The following is a 27,210-nucleotide window of genomic DNA, read 5'->3' as shown; positions in this document are numbered from 1 at the left end:
GAAGCGGACACAGTTTTGGCCGACTTTGTTGGAACGCAGAGAGCGCAGCCGCCCTTCTAGTGACAACAGAAGTGCTCCAAGCGAAAGCTAGAGAACTTTCGAGGGAGCGAGGCCTAACACCAAAGGATTTCAAAGCCAGTCGGGTCTGGCATCAGAAATTCACGAAGCGCTTCGGCTTCAGCCTCTGACGTCGCACTTCAATCACCCAGAAGCTGCCAAGCGATTTTGAAGAAAAGCTGATAGCTTTTCAGCGCTACGTGCTGCAAAATGATGTATGGGGTTTTATGGTGCAAGGGCCAGGTATGGCCAAAGAGCGCCATGTCTGTGGTAATGAGTTTGCGCTGTAATTATGATTACTACGAGGTTGGTGTGACGTGGCTGTAAAGGGGCCTTAAAATATACGCTCTAAAGTGCGTAAAATCTGTATAATAAAATTATGGGTATGACTTATGACTTGTACTATGAACATTTAGATGCATTTAAAAAGAATGATACGACAGGTAAAATATATCAGATTAAAGGAAATGCTAGAGCACTACTGCCTCCTTAGAGTCCTTGAAACGCACAAGGGCCTGGAGGCATGTGCTATGCAAAACAATTATCGCAGTGGCATCCTCTGGAGAGAGGAGGCGCTACGAATGCATGTGACTAATAACATGCAAGACCACATCTCTGAGGAAACCTAGGACTGTGTCTGTATTAAAAAGCAGTTCTGGACCACGAAACATTGTAGGATGAAAAGGAATGTGCTGTCGGTATGCTAAGGTATAATGTCTCTTTCTCTCAGATTTGGCTTCCCGACACTCCAGGAGGACGTGGAGTATGGTCAGCTTCTCCCCGCATCTACCACAGGTTGGAGGCTCACTTCCGGCGAGTAGAAAGTTATGGGTGCCAAATGTGTGCCCTATTCTTAAACGACAGAATAGGGCATCTGTTCGGCGCGATTTTGTTGTACAGGGCCAGAATCCTAACTGTGGCTTTATTAGGTGGAGCTTATTATCCTCTTCCGCGTCCCACATGCGTTGCCAGTGGGCCCGCAGCCTCCTTCGCAAGAAAGGCCTCGGATCTTTGACCGGCACCTCAGCGGTAGGGTTAACGGCTTGCGATGCTATAGACGTGGCCATCTCGTCCGCCAGAACGTTGCCCTCGATGCTCCTATGGCCAGGCACCCAGCATATAATGATATGCTGGTTAGATATGTACGCTTCACACAAGACGTTGTACAGTTCGTTAAGTACTGGATGTTTGTGTCTGTAGAGTGACATCAAGGCCTTCACGACGCTTAGGGAGTCTGTATATATCGCTGATTTTTGAAGTTTTGATTTTCTTATATGATTTACAGAAGACAATACTGCGTAGGCCTCGGCCGTGAAGATACTTGTTTCCGGATGTAGTACACCAGATTCCGAGAAGGATGGGCCGAAGGCAGCATAAGACACCCCGGCATTTGACTTCGAAGCGTCTGTGTAGAACTCTGCGCAGGAGTGCTTGTGCTGGAGTTCTAGGAAATGGGTTCGTATTTCGATCTCTGGTGCGTGCTTTGTTACTTCTAAAAAGGATATGTCACATTCTATGACCTGCCACTCCCAAGGCGGTAACAACTTGGTTGGATGCATTAGGCGAAGCTCGAGGAGTGGGACACGCATTTCATTACTAAGCTCCCTCACACGAAGCGAGAAAGGCTGTCTTACAGAGGGACGGTTATGGAAAAGTGTAGTACATGCCATATCGTTAACAGTGTTAAAACATGGATGCTGATGATTGGAGTGTACTTTTAGGAAATATGTAAGGCTGATGTAAGTTCTCTGTAGATGGAGGGACCATTCATTTGATTCCGCGTACTATAAGCTTTCAATCGGGCTTGTTCTGAAAGCGCCAGTGGCTAAACGGATACCTAGATGGTGGACAGGATCTAGGATCTTTAGTGCGCTCGGAGCGGCAGAGTTATATACGACGGCACCATAGTCCAATCGTGATCGAATTAGGCTCTTATAAACCTTCATCAGACACCTCCTGTCGCTACCTCATGTTGAGTGGGATAGAATTTTCAGGGTGTCTACCAAGTTGACATTTCCAAATTCCCTGAGTTTTCCAGGTTTTCCCTGAGCACCTTTGCGAAATTCCCTGAATGAGTCAGATCTTTGTTTTATGTCAAGACAGGCTGACACCACGTTGCCCGATGCTGTCACTCTCTAGTAAGCATGCTGAAACAATAAAATGACTTAATCCAGTTTGAATAGTAAGGAGTAATATATATTTTATTTAAAAAGAAAACAGAAGGAAGGTGTTAGTAAAATGCACAGCGAAAGAAATGGTAAAGCCCATTCGAAATTGAGTCGAACATTTTCAAATACGAATGAAAAGGAGATGCATACATAAGTAAATATTTTTTTAATATCAGCTATTTCTATCAACTGATAGCAAGCTCATCTGTATGAGGTCCTGAACTTTGTCACAACTAAGGTTCTCTCTCAGCAGCTGGGAAGTCAACCTCAACTGTCCCGACTTACTCTCAGCCCGTACACAACATCTCAGTGTTGGGTTTCACTGCGTAAACAATTTATTTTGGTTTGGATGAGGGACACCTGTGTCTCAGCATCAGCCATCACTTAGTTTTTTTAGCTCAAGCTCCTTCAAAAAGGTGGCGGCACCCTTCCTTTCCCGTTAATTCCTCAGTGCGTCGGTCCTTTCTGTTCTCATCCTCCTTCGGGGAAGAAGAAGAAGCCGACTAGTGCGGTCGTGCAAACATCGGCTCCCGCTTCGATCAATGTTCTTGCGCCGAATTTTTGTGCCACCCCTGAGAACCTGGTGGCGATCGACGCGTCGTATCACAAGGATCACGTGGATGCCCATTTTTTGCCGGTGGGTCCATTTTTCGCTTCGTTGGAAACTTTTCTACGTGCCACGTAGAAAAGGTGCCAGCCCCTGGCTCGCGCTGTAGGCCTAGGCCTCACGCGCACGACGGAGTGTAGGCATGGCCTCCGGCTCAGCTGTTGAAGGCATGGAGATCACCCCGGAGGAAGATATCGGATGGATGACAGCCATCACTCGCCGAAGGAGACGCGCATTAGCCGCTGGCGGGAAATCCGTGGCTATAAAGGATACCAACCATGGCGGGAAAGGTAGTCGCCGCACGGCCACCTCGCAGAACGTGCTTAAGCGCGTCGCTACCGCCTCTAGGATCCCGATGCTACCGAGGGATCACATCAAGATAATTGTCCGCCCCCGTGGCGGCCTCGACGTTAAAAAGTTCAGCCTGGTGCATCTCTCCAGAGCGCTGGCCATGGCAGCAGCCTTAGCACCGGAAGACACAACGGAGGACACGTACTGTCCGAACGGCTGTCAGAACATCTTGGTGGTATCGACTCCACGGGAAGAAAACGCAAGAGCTTACGCCAAGGTACGCAAGATCCATACGAGGGATGGACCCTTCGAAGTGGCGGCCTACACCGCAGCAGGAGAAGATACATGTAAGGGTGTTGTTCGCGGTATCGACCTGGACATTAGCGACGCGGAACTGAAAACCCTTTTCGTCAATCACCGAAATCCGGGCCTCGTCGAGGTACGTCGGATCAAGCAGACTACAACGGTGGTGGTACTTTTTGAAGGACAAAGAGTGCCAAACCACGTTATTTGTGGTAACGTACTCATGCCCTGTTATCTCTACCGACGACAGATAGATGTGTGCTACGGCTGTGGTGAAATCGGACATAGATCCGACGTGTGTCCCAATCCGGCAAGTGTTAGAAAGTGTAGGGGCTGTGGAATCACTTCCCCACCTGAAGATCATCATTGCGATCCCAAGTGCGCTATTTGCGGTGGCGCACACCCAACTGGGGACCGAAAATGCAGTCGAAGATTCCAGATGCCTTACATTGTGAGGCAAAGGCGTCGTAGGCGCCAACGACAGCAAGCACGCTGTACACAGGTGGCCGAAGACATTGAAGACAGCAACAATTCCCAGCGCAAAGGGGTCATGCTAGAAAATGACGCCAACTTGCGCTCTCGCACGAGAGGACGCTCCAGTTCACGAGGGCGCTCCTGCTCCAGGGGGCGTTCTCGATCCAGAGGACAACCCAGCTCTGGAGAATCTTCTGGTGTTGACCCGCAACCCCGAGGACCTGGGTCAAGATCGAGGTCCCGTTCACAGTCGACCCCAAGAGCAACCTGGGCCGATCGAGTCAAGAACGGAGGCCTTGGGAAACCAGGACAACCGACAAGGGCAAGGTCCAGGAGTACTAATGGTAGGGCACAGCCGGAACGTGAGTCAAATCCCCGAATATTGGCATTAGAATCAGAAAATCAGAAATTAAGGCAAGAACTGTCTGAGCTCAGGGAGGCTTTCAAATCCTTTAAAGAAAGGTCCGAAACACCCTGTAGTCAGATGGACACAACGGCTCCAAAACCCTTGGCCGGCAAACCTAAACGTAAAGCCCCCCACCCCGTTCCCATTAGCGAAACAGAGGAAGAAGATTTAGAAACCTCTGAGGCAGAGGAGATGGGAGAGAGTGAGGCACCCCCCAAGAACAAAAAAGTCAGAATAGCCGCAAGGTTAGCCACAATAGACAGGACTCTGGCGAAAATCATGGAGCTCATCACTAATCTAGATGCTCGAGTGGGTCAACTAGAAAGGCCCAAAGTTAAGGCAAAGGCAAGCGCAGCGGCTGCATCGGCAGTCCACGGAGGCACAAACGGCAGCCCGAGCGCGGACTCTAGGGGTTCGGGCAATGAACCAGTGGTATCATAATGGCTTCAAACGACAACAATAACATTAAAATATGGCAGTGGAATTGTGCGAGTTTCCGAAGGCGCAAGGCTCCCCTGCAGCAGCTTATTAGATCGGCCAAAGTTAAGCCGCACGTTATTCTCTTACAGGAAACACTAGCTAAGGAGGATATCTCTCTACCGGGTTACAACTCCGAAACCTTGACCATTCCAGGGGGTCGGGGAATAGCGACTGGTTCGAAAGGGTACCTCCTATGAAACTCACGAGCTTCCCAAGTACAAGGTTGGTCTAGAAGCACAAATGATTGAACTCATTCTGAAGAACAAAAAAGCAGCTAACGTGTATATAGCTAACGTTTATAGCTCTCCGCAAGATAGGAAAAGGGATATTAAGACCCTCTTGGGCCGCATTTCCAGTAAGGCAGATACAGCCCCACTCGTAGTGGCTGGGGACTTCAACGCTCCTAACAAAGAATGGGGCTATGGTCATCAGAGCGTCAAGGGTACTAATTTAGCAACCACGGCAAGTGAATTAAAATTTGCTCTTATTACAGATGCTAACTTCCCCACGAGAACTGGTACCTCTACTACCAGAGATACAACCCCCGATCTTACATTCCTTCGGGGAATTGAAGGCTCATGGGACAATCTGCAGGAGAATTTAGGAAGTGATCATTACATAATTGAAGTCATCTTACAGACGCAACCACCACCACTAAGGAAATATGAGTATGTGGACTGGGATCTCTTCCGTAAGTTGCGTAAGGAAACCAGCATAGATGACGAATCTTATGAGGAGCTCTTAGATCAACTAAAGGCAACGATTAAGAAAGCTACTAAAGCAGTCTCAACAGAAATCGAAGTCCCAAAAATGGACTCCAAGCTAGCTCACATGCTGGAAGCGAAAAATTCTCTCCTAACCAGATGGAAGAGTCACAGACTCAATAGAAGACTTAGAGCCAAGGTCGCCCAAGTTAATCGTGATATCGAGACATACGCGGCTCAGCTTTCACATCAACAATGGGACGAAACTTGCTCCGAAACAGACGGCAGATTGCGCAGAGGAGGCAAATGGAATCTATTGAAGAGCCTACTTAATGACAAGCTCTCCAGAGGTACTACAAACCTCGCCATAAACAGACTCGTCAATAAACAGATAGCTATAGGGCGGACAGCAAGAGAGGTCGCAAACGACCTCGCACACATGTACCTGCCACTTAAAAATGAATATGAAAACGAAGAAGAAGTAAGCGAACCTTACTCCGGAATATCGCAACCGGACTTGGACAGTGACTTCACTGCAGCTGAGATAAGGCATGTACTTTTTAATTTAAATGGGAGATCTGCCCCGGGTCTGGATGGCATCACAAATAAACTTTTGCGAAACCTGGATGATGATGCCATAGACAAAATTACGGTCAAAATTAATAGTCACTGGAGATCCGGCACTGTCCCACCGGAATGGAGGGAGGCCAAGGTGACGTTTATACCAAAACCCGGGAAACCACTAACAAAGGAGAACCTCAGGCCCATATCACTTACATCCTGTATTGGCAAAGTAGCCGAACATGCTATTCATAACAGGATAATAGAACACATAGAAAACCAGGAGCTTTTCAGGCACAATCTCATAGGCTTTCGGAAGGCATTATCCACACAGGACGCCATGCTTATGATCAAACGGGCTATTATTGACGACCCTAGTAGGGACGTAAAGGGCATCCTGGGTCTGGATCTTAACAAAGCATTTGATACGGTTGCACATAAACATATCCTACATGAAATCTCAACCTTGAACCTGGGAAGCAATTTTTACAATTATGTGAGGTCCTTTCTAGCTAATCGGACAGCTCGGGTCAAACTCGGGATAGTCACAGGCGGTCCATACAATTTAGGCAACAACGGCACACCACAAGGTTCAGTATTGTCCCCACTCCTCTTTAACATTGCCATGCACAGGCTCTCGGAGGAATTGTCCAAAATTCCGAGCTTGGGGCACGTCATATACGCTGACGATATCACAGTGTGGGTCCCAAGGGGGTCACTCGCAGCACTAGAGCAGACACTACAGGCAGCGGTAGACACCACAGAATCCTTCCTTAAGGGCACCGGACTCAGGCTATCACCTAGTAAATCTGAGCTGCTGCTTTTTAGACAGGGGAGACAAGGTGTTAGAAACCTTGTGCCTTTAGAAACTCTGCCAATAAAAATCACAGACAACACAGGACGGGTCATACCCAGAGTAGAGCAAATAAAAATTCTGGGTCTTCTCATTGACGCAAGGAGCTGTAACGCTACAGCCCTGAACCGTCTCACAGGTCAGGCCAACAGTACTTTAAAGCTCCTGGGCAGGGTTTCAAACCGAAATGCAGGCCTCAAGGAGGACAATCTCATCAGAGCATATCATGCATTTTTCATCAGTCATGTGACGTACATTGCATCATACCTGAACTGGGGGAAAGGAGAGAAGGCTAAGCTAAACGCACTTATACGCTCCGGACTCAAAAGGGCTCTGGGACTCCCGCACGGAACGAGTACCGAACTCCTCAACAAGTTAGGACTACATAACACTATAGATGAGCTCATTGAGGCACATTCGATGTCACAAATTGCAAGACTCTCCAACACTAAGTCAGGGTGTAAAATTCTAGATGAAGTCGGCATACTGCCTCGAGGAGGAGACGTCTCAAAGCTCAAAATACCAAAGGAGGTGGAGACACAATTAGTTGTGGACCCCATACCTAGAAATATTCATCCTGTGTACAACAAAGGCAGAAGGGACGCCAGGGCCAAATGCATTCTGGGTAAACTGCACCAACAACACAGCTCAGCTCTTTTTGTCGATGCGACTCGTTATGGATCGGGCAACCGCTACGCTATTGCCGTGGTCGATGAGAGCGGTAAATTAATAAGTGCGGCGTCACTAAGAACGAGCTCCATTCATGCCGCCGAAGAAGCAAGCATAGCACTTGCAATTACAATGAGAAGAGGCTCCACAATTTTCTCCGATTCCCGTACAGCTATTAGGAATTACTCAGCCGGCTTCATCTCAGCGGAAGCACACAAGTTACTTAAACACAGTATTAATACTCATAATTACGACCAACTGGATAGCTCACACCTAGTCTGGTTTCCGGCTCATCAGGGCCACTCGGTCAGCCCCAGTGGCTGCAATCCTAACGAGCAAGCTCACTCTGCTGTGCGAGATCTCACATGCCGCGCATCAGATCAGGAACTGCTCCAGGATGACTGCGGCTCCTACAAAGACCCACTTACTACTTTTCACGAGATCACCTCACACTATAGGGACGGCAGGAGATTTTTTCCTCCCCCCCATCAGAAGCTCAACCGAGCTCAGGCAGTCACATTAAGAATGATTCAAACTAAATCTTATCCCACACCTTTTGCGCTTAACAAAATTGACCGGGACTTTCCCGCGGAATGTAAAAGTTGTGGACACAGTCCGTGTCTATTTGATCATATGTTCTGGCTGTGCCCCAACCAAAGGGCTTCGGATCTCAACAGTGAGGAGGACTGGAGTCGGCGCATATCCAGCGATGTCCTCCAAGATCAACTCCTGGCCGTCCGGAGAGCTCACGACATCGGGAAAGCCTTTCGCCTACCGGTGCCTACGTGGGCGGAGCCACCAACATAGCCCGGGGGCTTGTGCCCTCGGACCCTAGTTTCTCTAGACTCAAATAAAGTTCTTGCCATGCCATGCCATGCCATCCTCCTTCTACCACGCTTTCACCACATGGATCATCTGAAGCATCCTCTTGGTCAGTTGTACAGTCAACATTTGATTTCTTGGACTTCCGGGGGGCCGCAAAAACAAAAATTGAAAAAAAACGGGCAGTCTGAAAAAAATTAATGCATGTCTTTAACTGCCTTTAAGGGCTAAAATTACCACAGGCACGTTTCAAAAAGCTCTGAAGGCCTGCCAGTACGCTTTTTAGGCATATCAGGGCTTGTACTGTGACAGAAGACGACGTGCACGCATGTGTAATTAATGTATACTGTGTCCCGCGACAATTGCCCCCTTCCCACGCTTGTTATGCTTCACCGCCTAACACTATTGTACCGAGGCGAAGCTAACTTTCGCAGACTGGCATTACGCAACGCGCTGTGCTCCGCGAGCTTCAAAGCCAATCGTTAGGATTACAAAGGCGGAGTCGGTGCCATTGGTGATAGCGGCGAATTCTTTCAATGAAAAACACGGCACCGCATGGCAAGAAGCTTAATAGCGAACATAGAAGCAGCTAGGCCTGACGTTGCCGCGGTGGTGGTTACGGATTTGCGGATTTGCCTGCGAGAGTGCCGGTTCGAGGCGGCGACATAATCAAAATAGCGGCGGTGGCGGCTTTGATTAATGCCATTTCAGACCTGCAGTCGGGGCAATATACATTGACTATATGGAGTACGTGGTGGTGCCGCAAAACCGTGCAAATTATCGGGCATGTCCGAAAAATCGGGCGTCTAGAAAATCGGTCGTTAACTACTCTGGCAATACATCGTGCCGATGACACGGCGTCAATGACGATTCGTTGCGATTCCTCTGTTACTGGAGCCAGCATTAACACGACTTTCGTTCCTTTTCAATAAAGTTACAGCTAATTTTCCCTGATAGAAGCACAAATTCCCTGAGTTTTCCCCGAGTTTTTCCAGACTGTTGAAATTCCCTGAGAATTCCCGGTTTTCCCGGTTGGTAGACACCCTGAATTTTAAGCAAGTTCATTGTCCTTAGACATTTTTCTTTAGGATGTTTAATGTGCTGTATAAAAGTGAGCTTGGAGTCAAGTATAATACCTAAAAATTTGTGTTCTTTGTTGATAGGTATTTGATGTCCACTCAGTTGAACACAAGGATCTGGAACCAGGCCTCTCTTTCTAGTAAAAAGAACACAAGAGCTTTTGTGGGGATTGATTTTAAATCCATTTTCGTCTGCCCACTTGGAAACCTTGTTCAAGCTCTGCTGTACCTGTCTCACATACTGTGAGGTGGCAGGATTTGAAGCCTATTTGTATATCGTCTACGTATACGGAATAAAAAATGGCCGGTGGCAGTGAAGCACGTAGTGTGTTCATCTTAACGATAAAGAGAGTGCAGCTGAGCACGCCTCCCTGGGGTACACCAGTTTCCTGCATAAAGGGACGTGACAGTGCGTTACCGACTTTTACTCGCAAGGTACGATTTGACAAATCGTACCTTCCGAGTAAAAGTGTTCAGCTAAAAAGTTAAGTTAAAAGTGTAATTAAGTTCAGCATATTTCCACGGATGCCAATTTCCGACAGGTCTCGCAAGATCCCGTAACGCCATGCCGTGTCATATGCCTTCTCCATATCGAGGAATATCGATCGGAAAAACTGTTTATGTATAAATGCATCGCGGATATTTCCTTCAATGCGCACAAAGTGATCGGTAGTTGACCACCCTTCTCGGAAGCCACAGTGATAAGGATCGAGCATATTGTTGAGCTCAAGGGAATGTATAAGTCGGCGATTTATCATTTTTTCAAAAAGCTTACACAGACAATTTGTTAGAGCTATCGGACGGTAACTTGCCGCCAAGGAGGGATCTTTTCCCTGCTTCAGGACAGGAACCACAATCGCCTCTTTGCATGTAGATGGGAGGTATCCCGCAGCCCACAGTGTGTTGAAAAGTGTAAGTAGTGTAACTTGTGTGTCAGTATGCAAGTTTCTGATCATGTCATACATCACTCTGTCAGGTCCCGGTGCAGTGCTTTTGCATGTGTTCAAGGCAGCTCTCAACTCTGCAATACTGAAAGCCCGGTTATAGGGTTCATTCTGTCTGGATTTTCTAATTAGTGGCTTACATTCTTCTGTTTGTTTATATTTGAGGAAGGACTGAGAATGACGACGCAACAAGCTATGGAAAGAAGAATGATAGGTGTAACGTTAAGGGATAAGAAAAGAGCAGATTGGGTGAGGGAACAAACGCGAGTTAATGACATCTTAGTTGAAATCAAGAAAAATAAATGTGCATGGGCAGGACTTGTAATGAGGAGGGAAGATAACCGATGGCCATTAAGGGTTACGGACTGGATTCCAAGGGTAGGGAAGAGTAGCAGGGGGCAGTAGAAAATTAGGTGGGCGGATGAGATTAAGAAGTTTGCAGGGACGGCATGGCCACAATTAGTACATGACCGGGGTTGTTGGAGAAATATGGGAGAGGCCTTTGCCCTGCAGTGGGCGTAACCTGGCTGATGATGATGATGAGAAGAATAGGTTGAGCTCGACATGCTCTCAAAGTGCTCCCCAAGTGAGTCTGCCTGATCTTGCAGGGTATCGCCTTGTGTGTTTACCAGAGGGAGTGATTATGCTTGTCGCCCTATTATCTTAATAACCCTGTTCCAGACTTTGGTCTCATCTGTATAAGTGTTAATATTTGATAAAAACTTCTGCCAACTCTCTCTTCTGGCCTGTCGGCGCGTTCTCCTGCCTTCGGATTTTGCTTTTTTAAAGTTAATAAGATTCTCCACAGTGGGAGAGGTGCATAGCAATCCCCACGCTTTGTTTTGTTTCTTACGGGCAGTCCTACATTCATCGTTCCACCACGGGACGCGCCGTTTGCATGCGAAACCACTTACTTCAGATATGCATTTAGATGCGGCATGTATAATGAAGGCTGCAAAATACTGCACAGCAGCATCAATTCCTAAAGAGGATATGTATTCCATGAGATCCTGGTGAGAGTTCGGAATTTCTCCCAGTCGGCTGTATCGATTTTCCACCTAGGAGCCTGCGGTAGACATTCGTTTTCTTTATCCGTTCGTAGTAGTATAGGGAAGTGGTCGCTCCCGTAAGGATTGCTGGTAGCTTCCCATTCAAGTTCAGACAGTAGTGATGGGGAGACTAGGCTAAGATCTATTGAAGAAAATGTTCTGTTTGCAAGAGAATAGTATGTCGCTTCCTTCTTATTCAGAAGACAAGCACCAGAAGAGAAAAGGAACTGTTCAACAAGACGTCCTCGCGCATCTATACGAGGGTCGCCCCACAGGTAGTTGTGTGCATTGAAGTCGCCAAGAACAACATAAGGTTCTGGCAATTCATCTATGAAGGACTGAAATTCATGTTTAGTTAATTTGTAATGTGGGGGTATATAAAGCGAGCAAATAGTGATGAGTTTGTTTAGCAGAACAACTCGCACCGCCACTGCATCAAGGGGCGTTCGTAGCTGTAAAGGTTGACTTGCTATACTTTTACGAGTGAGAATCGCAACACCACCCGATGATGTGACGGCATCATTGTGATCTTTGCGAAACGTAACATACAAACGGAGAAAGTTTGTGTGTTTGGATTTTAAGTGTGTTTCCTTTAAACACAGCACTTTTGGATTATGTTTTTGGACGAGTTCTTGCAAATCATGAAGGTTTCTAAGGAGACCTCCGATGTTCCATTGAATAATTTGTGTATCCATATTTAATGTAAATAAGTGCTGTGTGTACGAAAAGGGAGGTGATGCCTTAGGTTACAGAGCTCTTTCTAGGCCCTGTAATGGGGGTTCTGCCCTTTCTGGAGCGTTCGAGGGAGCCTCGCCGCTCCTTAGGCGTTTGGTGCGCCTTGAGGACAGGTGTAGTGTCCATTGCCTCTTGTGAGGCGCCGGACACGTGCTCTTGCGAGCGAGAAGTTACAAGGGAGAGTCCCGTCTTGGAGGGCAAGACCCCTGCGCCCACCGGCCCGGAGGTCAATGGGGCACCTTGCGGGATTTGGCTGCGCCGGCTGTTGGCAGCGCTGGAAGGGGCCGGGGAGGTTGGGGCAGCCTCGGCTGCGCCCACCTTCGGGGTCGGTGGCCTCGTCTGCTGGGTTGACGAGGCCACCGGCTTGTGGGTCGGACAGCCGCCAGAGGCCCTTGTGACGCTGCCCCCTGACGCGCCACTTCGGCAAAGCTGGCCTTAGGAAGGTATGCAACCCGCCTGCGTGCCTCTTTGAATGATATGTTTTCTTTTACTTTGATTGTGACTATTTCTTTTTCTTTCTTCCAAGACGGGCATGACCACGAGTATGCGGCATGCTCGCCATCACAGTTCACGCAGTGTGGAGCGTTTTCGCACGTTTCAGAGGCATGGTCACAGGAACTACATTTTGCACATGTCTGCCGGCCTCGGCAGTTCTGGGAACTGTGGCCGAAACGCTGGCATTTGAAGCAGAGGAGAGGATTTGGAACATACGGCCTGACCCGTAGCATTACATGGCCGGCCTCGAGTGTCTCAGGCAGAATGCTTGAGGAGAAAGTCAATACAAGATGCTTGGTTTTTATCTCTTTGCCGTCGCGCCTTAGCACGATTCTTTTAACATTGATCACGTTTTGCCCACTCCAGCCTTCCAACAGTTCGGCTTCTGTGAGCTCCATCAAATCGTCGTCAGAAACAACACCACGGCTGGTGTTCATAGTTAGGTGTGGGGTTACTGTTACTGGGAATTCCCCAAATGACTGAACTTTAGGAAGATTTTCAAGCTGTTTCAGTTTGCGGAGTTCCAGAAGGAGATCGCCGCTAGCCATTTTCGTTGCTTTATAGACCGTTTTTTCGTAGGCGCCGCCATATTGTGAACGCAGTGGCGCCGCCTATGAGCAGCGCCATACTGGCTTGGGTGAAAGCGGTCTTTTGCATGGCAGGTATACGCTCGGCGGTAGGTTCTGGCGTTTGTTTTTGCGGTCGTTCGGCCTGTTTAGTATGACGTGCGTCATCTACGTGGTAAACGTTTCTGTGAGACGTGCTGAAGTGGTTTAAGGCGTCATGGCCGGAATTTCTGTTGGCGTTGAGGTGGACGGAACACGCAGCGCGATGTGTGTGTGCATATTTGAGCCTACAATCAGCCTCGGAGACTAATTGTGTATTTCTGAATGTTCAAATCACTAATGTGACCTTACTGCAGTATTATCTTCTATTTCTAAGCTGCGGTTTAGGAGCCATGAAACGTACGCGACGATCGTAACAGCGTGGGTACCGTTCTACAACCGTGGGTACCGTGGGTAGAAGCGTTCAAACTGTTAGCTGCAGGTTACATTGCGTGACTACTTGGTTCGATGGATGAGGTTTCCGCCCCTCCATAAAATATTTTTGGCAAGTAATGGCAGCATACCTTACAGTCTGAATTAAGCTTGTTCAGCAAAGGGACTGTTTACGAACTGCACGAGCGTCCTAAGCAGTGGTAGGTGCTGGATTACAGATATCTTTGATCTATATACCGCATGGTCCAAGCATAGGGCTTCAGAGGTTATATAATTATAAATGTTGTGCGGCGTGACTATGCGAGGTCGTATTGCGGCGTTAGCCCGTTTTCTCTTGCTTTTTCGAAAAAGAGGCTGATAACCGAATTTTTTTTTCGGTTGTGTTCGTTCCGTTCTCTACGACGCACTCACACGTATTATGGAAATTTTGTGCTAAAAATAGGCATAGCATTCTTTTCATGCGATCCCTCTCATATATTATGGCTGTATACAAGCCAAAAAGGCAATGCCGAAGCGCGCAGCTCACATATGTATCGTGCTGGTTCACGAACCGCAGTGGTCTCTGTGTTGAGCAACGCCATCGGCCTCATGCAGGAAGGCTAGCGTAGACATATGGTAATTTGAAGCCTACTAGACTTGAAATGCGCGAGAACGATTCCGGTGCATCACAAATATTTGATAGCGCCTGCCGCTTAGATGTTTCGTGGTTGCCTTAGGTTGGCCGTGCACGAGCATGCGCTCTTATGCTTTATGTTTTACTCCCTACACCAAGCGATCAGATAGTGAGCAGATTTACCATTTCATGCTGCTAATACAGAGACACCGGTTTTCTTTGTTGAATTAAAACCGATATAAGCAAAATAGTTCACTACACATAAACACACCGCGACTGATAATGTGCGTACGCCGCGGCTGATAAGGCGCGTCACATTTTTGCTCCCCCAAGAGATATTTCCGCCTACTGTAGTTACCAATGCACCGAAAGGCTCCCCCGACGACCTTATATGAACGGACATGGCGTAAATTTCACAATGTACCATTTAAAACATCTCGAAATCGTTCCGCAGCGCGCGATAACAATACTTCCAAGCAGCGCCGCGCCGGATCGCCCAAGCCAGAGAGGGGGAAAGGCTCTCCGCGAGCCTCGTCCTCCTCACCCGATGAAAAGGTCTATAGCCTGTACCAAGAGTTTCAGTTAGATACTTAGATACGAGGAAAGGAGAAATCATTCTCATGGTCTTTTCAGGATTGTTTGAATGAATTACATGGAATCGGGGGAAGTTTGGCTGCTTGTTCCCAAGAAATTGGAAAATATCTTCGGTGCGCCCTCGTTTCTGAGGGCGATCAGGTAGTCAGGGAAAAGAAGTGGCCATTAGAAGTATGGTTTTTCGGCAGAGATGGCCACCGCCCACCATGGAGCCCAACCAGGGGACGACACAGGATGGAAACATTCAGTTCTGCGCACGCCAGCGGTACAACTCCGCTATAACCAAATACATATACCCAAGACTGGATGTAGTGCACAAGGTTAACCCTCGCCGCCTACGAAGCCGGAATAAATACGAAAATAAAGAGAGGACAGGAAAGATTAAAAGTGAGAGAAAGACGAAGATTTGAGGGAGAAAGAGAAAGGAAAAGGCAACTACCGATTTCCCCCGGGTGGGTCAGTCCGGGGGTGCCGTCTATGTGAAGCAGAGGCCGAAGAGGTGTGTTGCCTCCGCCGGGGGGCCTTAAAGGTCCAAACACCCGGCATCGGCTCAACCCCCAGGATCCCCCTTTCCCCAGACACGGCTAAGCCGCGCACGGTTACACGCGGGAGGGTCCAACCCCCGTGTGCTCGGGTACGTGGTGTCGCAACACACCAAACGCCTCCCGACACAGACGCCCCTGCGGGGACGTGCTGCAGAAGGGACAAGCGGCAGGCTACAACCTTGGGCAAATCGGCAACGCCGACCAGATGGCTGTGTATTTTGATATGCCAGTGGCGTACAACGTGAATGAAAAGGGTGCCAAGGAGGTGAAGGTGCGCTCTGTGGGCTATGAGAAGCAGCACGCAACCGTGATGCTGTGCTGCAGAGCTGATGGACATAAACTCCCTCCTTATACGGTATTTAAAAGGAAGACACTGCCTGCTGGAGAAACTTTCCCAAGAAATGTCATTGTGCGGGCAAATGAGAACAGGTGGATGACGGGTGCGATGGTGGAAGAGCGGGTTAAGATTGTGTGGCGACGGTGTCCAGGAGGCCATTTGACAAAGAACTCGCTCCTTATCGTCGACTCTTACCGTGGGCACTTGATCGACAACGTGAAGGCTGTGCTCGCCCAAGCGAACACAGGCCTCGCTGTTATACCGGGCTGCATGACGGGCCAGTTGCAGCCACTTGATGTCTGCATCAACAAACCTTTCAAGGATCGTCTGCGGAAATATTACACGGACTAGTTGACTGACGAAGACCACATGCTAATGGCAACGAGCTGCATCAAACGTGCATCGCTATCGCAGCTGGCGGGCTGGGTAGTTGCAGCGTGGGATGACATCCCAGGTACTTTGATCATGCGTGCCTTTAGAAAGTGCAGCATAACTAATGCGCTTGACGGTACTAAAGATAGTGCACTGTTTGAAGGTGACAGTGGCAAGGAACACAGCGACAAGTCTAGCAGCGACGACGACGTTGAATGAGCTCTGCACATTCAGATTCAATAAATGGTGTTGGCATTTTGTGAACGCTGTCCTCGCTTTTTTTGCTCAGCCTACAGTCAAGGTAGTATTTTTTTTTATTGGCTTCGGACTTTGGGGGATCAGCTTAGAATCAGGGTTGGCCTAGATTCGAGTAAATACGGTAAGTGTTTGGGCTATCTGGGTGCGTCATCCTAAATATGCTCACAGCTCAAGGCCAAAACATAGAAACATAATACAACACAGAATGCATTGACTTCCAACCGATTTTGTTCACACAAACAACACTTACACAAGACCATGCAATGAAAACACCAGTGAAGGGATTAGATGCGAATTGTATGTCCATGTTTTTTCCCTGCCTCTGTCTACACTTAGCATTGTGCCTTACAGCATAGTTAGGATGTCATAAATATTTGAAATGCATGCATTTACAAAAGGTGTTTGCAAGGAAGGTACTTAAAATTAAGATACAATTGTTCCTCATCCTAGAATTACATGCTCGGTTAGCAAGGAGACCACAGTAAATGGCTGCAGATCAATCTTGACCATTTGGTGTTCGTAAAGCTGGATTCATCTGGCAGATAGAATCACTGCTTCATTCAGTGGATGACCATTACATTGTTCAGATGTGCCAACTCACCCTGCAAGCAGCTAGTCTGCTTCGTGCTGCTGTGCGGTATGACTCACCATCACAGACGCATTGTGTCCCTTGGTGCATACAATCAGCCATTTGGCCCATCGCATGAATTCAGCCTTAATGTTTAATGTGCTCCCAAAGCACTGTACACAATGGAAGATGGAATTTGCATCCTTCACCCATCAGAGTGGAGCGGAGACTGCTCGGGAATCAAACCCATGACCTCTTGCTTGGCACCAGAATGCAATAGCCACGGAGGAGAAGGCGGTTCCAGTTGGATGCGTTTTACAGTGGAGCTGTATGCGTCTATCCTCCCACACATATTTCAATGTCCGTGCCTCAAAACTCCCACGCCCTCCATGAGGAGACAAGGCAAACCAAAAAGGCATGTGCTGACACCTGGCGTAGCAATACGAAAGCTAAGAAACCACCTAACAGTAATTACTAGAGGAGACTCAGGCACTAGGCCTACGGGAGCGGCAATCGGGGCGGTTCACCCGGCATGGGAATCGTGGAAAGTACAGTAGCCAGCTGATTTTCCGGACCTGGAGGGGACCAAAAAATAGTCCAAATAAAAGAAAAGTCTAAAAAATCTGAGTCGCAAAACTGAACTTTATTCCAGCTCAACTGGACTAAAAAAAGTTGCGGATGGTCCCTTCTTTTAAATTCCTGCTACTTGTAATGACGTCTGCTGGCATCTGTGCAAGTGTCATGTTCTCGTCATAAGCACTAGACAACAATGTTAGAGCACTGACGGTTGTGAGCGGCCAGATGTGTCATCCGAGTCACCTTGCGGCAGCGCGGTCACCTGGCGCACGATCTCCTCCGTGAACTCCGCGCACAACTCTATGTTGTTGTCAGTTGCGGCTAACTTGTGAAAAGTAACAGCAGCAGGAAGGTTCATCCCACTGCTATGTAAATCTAATCGGCTGCTCGCCGTTGTAGACTGCATTGATGTCATCAGTGGTGCCATTTGCCTCTCCGGCCACGGGGTCTTCAGAGTTGCGAAATTCGGTATTCCTTAAAGAATTTGCAATTCTCAAAGGCTGAACAGCCTTCCACGCATATGCTAGCATGCAGAGTGCCGAGAACAGGTTAACAGAGTACGCCTTCCAGTTGTCAAAGTACATGAGTGTGTGGCAAAGCAGGCTGGCCCTGTAGTGCACCTTGAGGTGTTTAATGACCCCTTGGTCTCTCAACTGGAGCACTCTCGTATTCGGCGGTAAGAATTCAAGATGAATAGCTTACAGGTTGTTTATGGTGCCATGTGCTCCGCAGCTGTCTACAAATATTACCACTTGCCTCTTCTGGTGCTCAAACATCTGGTCCAAACGGCGGACGTAATCTTCAAACAAGCTTTGCGTAATCCAGGCCTTTGAATTGCAGCTGTACCACAGAGGAAGGTTCTTCGCACCCTTAAAGCAACTGGGGTTTTTCACCTTGCGAATCACTATAAGGGGCAGCTTCTCGGTGCCAACCACATTTGCTCCGACCATGACAGTAACCCTCTCCTCAATGTGCTTTGCACCAGTGCAGGCCTCTCCAGTAAAAAAAAAGTGAACGGTCTGGCAGCATTTTGAAGAACAGGCCTGTCTCGTCACAATTAAAAATGTCTGCAGCAGCATACTCTTGTATCAGAGCCTTCAACTTACTCGTCCGGTAATCCTTGTCAGTAGATTGATCCCTGGCACCGCTCTCCCCACAAACTTTTTTGAAACAAACTCCATGACTTTTCTTGAAACCATGGATCCACTCTCAGTGAACATAGTCCTGGATGCTAATTTTCAAAGCAAGCATCTCGGTTTTTTGCTTGAGGATGTTGCCCGAAACTGGCAGGTTCTCTGTTAGGACTCCTCTCAGCCACAGCTGCAGGGCCTCTTCAAGCTTCGGATATTGTCCTTTTCGGTCATTTTTTGTAGTTTTGCAAAGCGGCAAGTCGACTGCAGAAAAGACCTTCGTTTTTCACGTAATCAGACAATGTCTGCTTGGAGAGCTTAAACTCTATCGTGACGTTGACTTGGGTCCGTGCTGGCTCGATAAGCCTGATAATGGCAGCATTATTGTCCAGTGTCATGGTCAAATATTTTCCGAGCTTCTTCGACAAACTCGGCGGAGGCAGGTGAAGAGCTGGGGTCATGGTGAAGAAAACACGCCAGCGTTGCTCTGAATGAAGGACCACAAGACACTAAAATAGCGATGATACATTGTGCAGCGGCTAGTGATGGCAGGCGATGATTTCAATTGCATTGGACTAGACAAAGGCTGACGGATGGATCACAGATGAACGAAAACGTGTACGACACTACCCGAGACACTGAAGCAAAACTGCTCATGATGGTGCTTATTGTCAGCATCACTTGGTGTTCATAGGTAGTGTCGAAAAATGGCCGTACGTGACCTGTGTCTGGTTCTCAAAATCACTTCCGCTGCAGTGTACAGAAAAAAGCATCACCTTTCAGATTGGCACTTTTTACAACAGGCGTCACTGCTCCCGCATAAATTTGGAGGCCTCCTATACTTGCCAATCAAATTACTGTACCAATCCAAGCCAATCCACATCTGATCCGAAGCTAGCCAGGTCGCTCAAGATTCAAGATGGTGTGCCCCTTCACAGCACTGGTCGGTGGCAGCAAATTTTGTCCGGAAAATCTAACTTCTGGCTTTATGTTGTCCAAAAATGATCATGGGAACCCTGACAGTGCATTTATGAAGTCTGAAATATCCATAAGGCCCGAATTTTTGGAGTCCGAAAAATTGGCCGGCTACTGTACATGGATTTGCCTACACTTCATCCTTTTGGCTTTCAAGATCTTTGATTTTGTCTAATAAATGATTACATAAACATTATTAAATCATCCGCCAGCAGGATTCAAACACAGGACCTTTAGCACACAAGCTCCACGCTGAAACCATTACGCCACGGATGCATCCATTGACAAGCGGCATAGAATGCACTTAGATTTCTTTCGGGCAAGCCAGCGTCTTTAGATGCTTGGAGTGTTTCACTTTGGACACCTCAACAGGTCGAACCGCTATGAGTAGCAATTGTGCGAGTTCGCAGAATATTCTACAGAAGCTGAAGGGAAAAGCCCCACAGTAACCTTTTACACTCAGTGGCGGCCTTCGTCTTTTTACAGCTCCATTGGTAGCCCACATTCACAGAGTGGCATGGCTGCAATCTTTTTTTGAACAAATTAGTATAACCTCGTTAATTTGAACACACTTAATTCTTACTTTCAGTTTATTCCAACTGACGTGGCCCCATCAAAGTTATGTGCATTCCAATGGCTAAAAGAGCCTAGTAGAGTCAAACCCACTTATAATGATACCAGTTTTAACAATATATCGATTATAACAATGAAAAGCTGCTGCACAGTCAACTTTTGCACGTTTTCTATAGGGAAATAACCCGCTTACTACACATCACGGTGTAAGAGTAGGATAGGTGAGCGAACGGAGAGGGAGAGGTACCGCTCCGTGCCGGGAGGATAGTGCAGTAGTTAGCCGGCAGTTCAAGAGAGGGCGCACCAAACTGTGGCCCGCTTGGGAGCTTCAGTGCGCATGTGCGCCCTTCGTATTGCCCGCGTAGCGGCTGTTACGCGCCTCTTCCCGTCCGGATGTCGCCTTTGTGTGGGTCGTGTTTGTTGCTGATCCACTGATGACATGGGGAAGTGCTTCGTGCCATTTTGCAAGACAGGCTACAGGTCTTCTGCGGAAAAGTTATCACTTTTCAAGCCACCGAATGACGACGCCAGGTTGGAGGCATGGAGAAGAGCAATCCCGCGCAAAGATCGCGTGCTGCAGCGGACGGACCGTGTGTGTGAGAAACATCTTGCTCCTCATTTTATTCTAAAAACGTGGTCCTCTGAAATAGATGGTCACGTTCTGATGTCAGGGAATAGAAGAGCCGGCCTAACAAAGGACGCTGTGCCTTCAATTTTCGAAGGAGCACCGAGTTACCTTACCAAGAAGATCAATAGTCCTAGAAAAAGAGTGAAGCGGATAGAGAAACCTGCAGCAACTTCTGTGCGTCCCCCGAATTACACCAGCATATCTGAGGGTTCATCACATGGTGTGGAAGCGTGCAAGACCGCAGCCACAAGCCACGAAGAGGAAAACAGCGATGGCATTGAAGCTTTAAACCACTCTTCATTCGAGTACTTATTCGACTTCGCAGCGAACATGTGCTTACCAAGGTCGTCGTGGGCAGTACATCGGATCGATGAAGAGGGGATCAAAGGCGTTCTGGTCATTGATGCTCGCATAGTGTATAGTGCAAGCTGCTGTATATTTAATAAGAAGTCTTTGCACGTAAACTCAGACATGGCGGTCCAAGCCTACATTTTCGACAGGCCAGTCGACTGCACTGCAATAGGAATCAGCCCGTCTGTCTCAACAACATCTGAACTTGAGAGCATGGTAAGAACTTTTGACAATGCGAACGTTTGCTGCGGCGGACCAAGTTTAAAAAGCTTTTCGTCTGTGCTGCCAGAATGTGCTTATGTGGACAACGAAAAAAAGTGGAGACATAACAAATGCCCGTTATTATCACCTGCAGGTGGCATATGTCGGCCATGCAGTGGCCTCCACAAAACACTGCAATTGCATGCTGATCGCCAAATGGCAAGGGCAAAACAAAAGGTACCGCTTCAACGGATCAGGCTTTCTGCTGTGAGGAAAGGTGTACCGTCAGCCCAACTTGAAAGAATCAACGCATTGCGTCATGCAAAAGCCACTGTACTGCGGTCTCGAGCACGACTTTTAGCACGAAACAAATTACTTATGAATCAGCTGAAAAACTGCCAGCAAGAATTCGCAAAAGTGAAAGAGGAAGGGCTCGCAGAGAAGCTAGAAAGTGTTGATTTACCTGCAGCACAGTTGCTTCTTGTAAAGGAGTGCATTGCTGCAGCTAAATGCACGACGAAGCAGAACAGAAGGTACACTGACGACTGGCTGCTGCTGTGCCTTTTGCTAAACATCCGAAGCCCTGCGGCATACTCTTTTCTGCGCAGCAATGCCATATTACCTCTGCCATGCGTTTCCACTATCAGGAAGTACATCAGCCTAGTGGGGCTGAAGTGTGGTTTCGACGAAGCGTTTTTTAAGGCCCTTAAAATGAAAGTTGCCCCGAAACCAGCATTTCAACTAAGAGGGATCCTCATTCTTGACGAGATTCAAGTTAGAAAGGAGATCACGGTGAACTCGCGAACACTGACATATGCCGGGCTTGTTGACTTTGGTGAGAATAACAGCCAAAGCAATGAGCCGGCTGATCACGGGCTCGTTTTCGCCTTCGCACCGTTCGGAGAAAAATACTTGCAGCCAGTGGCTGTGTTTGCCTCCAAGGGACCTACGAAAGGGACGCTCCTAGCACAGCTACTGCTTCAATGCATTGTACACTTAGAAGAAGCGGGCCTTTTAGTTGATGGTGTTGTTTGTGATGGCGCCTCTACTAATAGAGCAATGTGGAGACAGCTTGGAATCAGCGGGGCTCTGGGGCATGTTGTAAATGCCTTTGAGCACCCACTGGATACATCACGAAAGGTGCATGCGTTCGCAGACGCACCTCATCTCTTCAAGTGCATACGCAATCGTCTGTATGACAAAAAAGTGTTGAAGAAAGGCGGAAAGTTCATTAAATGGTCTTGCTACGACGCCCTGTTTGTAGCAGACACCAAAAACGCAACTGAGCTGAGAGTATGCCCAAAATTGACGTACAACCATGTTAATCCTTCTAACATGCTTAAAATGAGAGTGAAATTGGCAACCCAAATTTTCAGCAATTCCGTAGCAAAAGGAATTTTGTTTTACGAACGTAGAGGAGCACCTCGGCTGGTTAATGTCGAACCGACCGTTGAGTTAACAATCTTTATGAACAACTTATTTGATGCCCTGAACCGGCGGAGAAGGTCTGACTATAGACTGCAATGATTTTAAAGTTCTTGAGAGAGCCTCTGATTGGCTTGACGAATGGGAGGAAGAAGTTACAAAAGGAGAAATTCCTCAAGATCTCTTCCTAAGCCGGTCAACTGCGGAAGGATTAAGGGTGACGCTCAAATCTGCTCGTGAGCTGTCAATCTTCCTGTTGAAAAAGTGCGATTTCAGGTATGTCCTGACCGGAAAAATGAATCGGGACCCGTTGGAATGTTTTTTTGGTGTTATTCGACAAGCGGGTGGCCAAAACGAACATCCAACTTTCCCAACGTTCTTGCAACTGTACCGTATGCTGTCGCTTTACTCCCTCCTGAAGCCACCGCGGTTTGGTAACTGTTCAGCTTCCAAGAAAGAACAGTACGGCGTTGTGACCTTGGCTGACTTAAAGAACGCATATAACAGCTCGGCATCGAAGGAACTGAACAAGCTGGACCAGCTGAAAGAGCGGCTCGACAGCCTAATCGACGAAGGGAGCTGGGAGTGCGATGAAGTGTTTGAGTATGATAATAACGATGCAAGTGTTGTTGAGTGTATAATTTATTATGTTACAGGGTTTGTATCCAGAAAAATTTTCAATCAGACCTCCTGCACTACGTGCAAGAAAGCACTGGAGGGTCAGAAAGGCTTGTCAAAGGTGCCCGAAGCTGAGCTTGTTAATTGCAAAACAAGGGGCAGACTCACGCACCCTAACATGCACCTCTATCGGCTTTTCATGGAAGCTGAAGAACATTTCTCTAAATACGCAAATCTGGGAGATGCCTACGACAAAACAATTGATGCTGTACTAGAGAAGTTCACTTTCACTTTCCCTTGTACTATCCACAGGGAGGACATTCTCGCCAAGCTACTCCATTATTATATAAGCCTTCGTATGCGTCAATACTGCCGTCAGTTGAAACGCAAGCACGTTGAAAAAGGCCAGGACTTGCGTAAAATGTCCAAACTTGTGTGACCACAAGGAGCCGAGCTGAGTGTACTGTTTGTTATTTTGATTGTATGCACAACAGTCGAATTTAGGTGTTCCGTGTGTAATAGTTTTGCAGTGACTAATTTTTGCTTCATGTGTGAAATAAACACATAAGTTTCTACCTGGGTTGTAGATTTTTCTGAGCTACAGAAAACACCCACTATCATCCTCACAGAAATCGCATGCAGTTCTCGCGTAACAGAACTAAGGCATGCGTTCAGCCGCTTTCACACACAGATATTCATTTATTTCCCCATCGGAGGGCCGTAGCCGCTGGATTCTCAAACGCGACTGGTAACTTGATGCGCCCTTCATCTCATTCTTTAGTGAGAAGTAAACGCTGTCTATGTTATAACTGAGAAAAATTGCAAACTATGTAATATTGGCTTGCTTGGTTCCCGCTCCACCAAAGCTTCTTCGTAGCGTTATCTGTCGTCTTGCGCGAGCGTCGATAAAGGGGCTTTACGCTCGGCCTGATCTGCGGACAACTTTTTCAGAGTTAACGATGATTCACAGTATAACAAACGCCTAAAAAATCAGCTGATGACCGCAAGTTTCCCCGGAGCTGCATACGGAGACGCTGTGCTAGAGCCACGAACGGCGCCACTACGGGCACAAGTTGGAAGCGCCATCTGTCGAGCGAGAAGGAAGCACAACAGTATAGTCCGCGGGCTGGCGGCGGCGTTCGCTCACCTAAGTTGTCTTTCACCGTGCTACACATGCCACATGGTCGGTTATAATGATGAAGTCTGGCTGCTAGGTGTCCGTGCCGAAATGTAACGGAATGCAAAATCCCTGAAAAAAAAAAAAGAAAAAGTGATATGCCAGCCGCTGCACCATCGCCCGCCACCCAAACTGCTGCCGCGCACTTCTCTCCATGAGAGACACACGCCAGCGTCGCACGTGTCCCTCCCGTCTTCCTTTCAGTCCTCCAAATGCGGATGAGCTGCGCCCATAGCTCTGCGCTGCGCCACCCTTCGAAACAAGAATGGACTGGGCCAACTGCACTGCCGGCCCTACTGGCGCTGCTCCCAGGTTGCTCGCTGGGCCCTCGCAGTTGGTTCTTTATTCTATGGCCCTCATTCTGCACAATTCTGCTAATGTATTAAGCTGCCTATGCTTGTCTTTGTTCGTTGCGTCGACGGCATTCCTGGCCACATTGTTTCTCAGCCTCCTTGATTTACCACCGAAACGGAAGATGACTGATCCGCCCGCTGATCATCGGCAATGCACGACGTTGCCAGCGAAAAGAAAGTGAACTGCTATAGATTTGGAAACGAAGTGCTTCTAACTGATGAGGCAATTGTCGTGAATGTGCCTGCATCGGATAGGACAGTGACAGCCACGACGGCAACGCCGATGCGGTAAGACAGGCTGCCTCAACACTGTCCCCACGGGAGGTCCTGTAATGATTCAGTTCCTCATGGGCTTGTTTTCGCAAGAGACCTTCCGTATCACTATGTGGATCACTTTGATGCCTTGGAGAAGGATGTCTGATAGCTTCGCGTAAAGCAAGCAAGGCCAACGGACATGCAGGTTTCTCGTGCAAGCCAGTGGGAAGTACGTGGTGAGATGCTTGTTGCGATCATGTCCCAGCGTTTCCTCTGGATTTCTCAAGGTGAGACGCTGCCGTGGTTACCTTCCTGCATTTTTTAAAAGGCCTTTTGGGGCCACCGAAGCTATGTCTTGGCGGAGCTCATATGTCACTTGCCGCCCGTGGTCCCTCTTTACAGTTGTTATAGTAGTGCCAGTCTTTAACGTCGACACCTGCAGCTTAACAACACGCGATCAGAGTGCTCAGGAAGCAGTTTAACAGTGAAACAGTTAACACAATGAGAAGCCGCATGGAGGAAGGAGGGGGAGGAGAACTGGCCTCCCCGCCATTATGGTTTTCTGGGAAGAGCTATGCCATCCCCCGTTTTGATTTTCCTTTCATGCACCCCAGTTGTGACGATTATCAGTACAACAATGAAATTTTCGTAACACTTGAATATTGTTATAAGAGGGCTCAACTGTAATTCAAATGTTCAAACATTTGCGATGGTTAATTTGAACATACTGTGCTCCAACAATGCTCTCAGCAGCGCGCCAAATCACGTGGTGGCATCTCCAACCAGCATTCCTGTGACACCGCCATAGAGGAAGAGCGTAAGAGCCGTCAACGCCACGCGCAAAGAAAAAAAAAAAAAATGTGGCAGAAATTTGTGAGCAGGCATGTACAGGCGCGCATTACCAATTCTTCTGTTAATGACGGGTGTGCTATACTGTCGACAGATTTTCCGGACCCCCAATTTTCGGACATGCCACATAATTTGAACGCCTTCGCGGAACTGCCATGCACCCCATAGAGTGAACGTATAAGAGCGCCTGAAATTTCAGACGCAAAAAGACTGCCTTCCAGTTTTTTGGACTTCTTTTGCCATAGCAGCAGGTCTGAAACGGCATTAATCAAAGCCACCCCCACCAATATTTTCATTGTCTCGCTGCCTTGGGCTGGCGTTTTCACACAAAGATCTGCTGGCAGCTAAACCAACACCGCGGCGATGCTAGGCCTAGCTACTTCCGACGTTTGCTACCAAGCTTCTTGCTGTTCGATGCCGTTTTTCATGGAAACAATTTGCCGCTACGAGCAATGGTGCTGACTCTGCCTTTGTAATCCTCACCAATGGCTTCGGAGTGTGGAAAGCATGGTGCTTTGCATGTCTGTTCCCGTTTATATACATTTTTTTGTTCTGCAGCATTCCTTGAAATGCACACAACACTGAAAGCCCATGTCACACTGCTTGCCTGCATCAGGGATTCGCCAGCCTTGACGAGTCGCTCGGCAGCCTGGCGGTAGCTGGCACAGAGCCGGGGGTCAAGTGGCGGCTCCTCGGGGTCCGGTGATGCGGCTGCGGCAGCCAACTTTGCCTTGTCGACAGCAATCGATTCCTCAAGCTGCTTAATCTGCACACAGAAAGTTCACGAAGAGGACTAAACACGCATGAAGCATCAGTGAAGTCGGTTTACAGTGGTGCCTCACCGAGGAATTTTGTGAAGCAAGACGGGCTTGCTCACAATACTTTTTTAGCTGAGGATCCCTACCTAAATACAAGAAAACAGAGAAATCGTTTTTGCCAGTAATGGCTGCACTGATTTTGATGATGTTTCTTGCATAGAAAGGAAATGCCACATTCTAGTGCCTGTAAGAAGCTGACATTTAATTTAGGCCGTCAATGTTTTCAGAAACTTGAAAATTACTTCAGAAAACTCAACGTTTATAACTTTAGCTCGGCAATGAAAACATCACGATTTTCC

At 47.9% G+C, this 27,210-nt stretch overlaps 1 protein-coding gene across 2 annotated transcripts in view; it reads right to left on the bottom strand.

Moving 5' to 3' along the window:
- Nucleotides 1–27,210, bottom strand: part of LOC139056344 (uncharacterized) — a 37,016-nt gene that overhangs the window by 2,367 nt on the left and 7,439 nt on the right. The window contains exons 3-4 of one of the 2 annotated variants that reach the window (XR_011512298.1): nucleotides 26,701–26,859; nucleotides 24,607–24,708 (exon numbers count right to left, since the gene is read on the bottom strand). Coding sequence is in view for 1 of the 2 variants with exons in the window: in XM_070534508.1 (XP_070390609.1) it covers nucleotides 26,701–26,859 (159 nt within the window). In the remaining variant the exon portion in view is untranslated. The remainder of the gene's footprint in view (nucleotides 1–24,606; nucleotides 24,709–26,700; nucleotides 26,860–27,210) is intronic. The other variant, XM_070534508.1, reaches the window with a different exon arrangement.

This window comes from Dermacentor albipictus, chromosome 2, assembly GCF_038994185.2.
Source record: "Dermacentor albipictus isolate Rhodes 1998 colony chromosome 2, USDA_Dalb.pri_finalv2, whole genome shotgun sequence".
Taxonomy (NCBI): domain Eukaryota; kingdom Metazoa; phylum Arthropoda; class Arachnida; order Ixodida; family Ixodidae; genus Dermacentor; species Dermacentor albipictus.
This window is presented reverse-complemented; position numbering and strand designations above follow the sequence as displayed.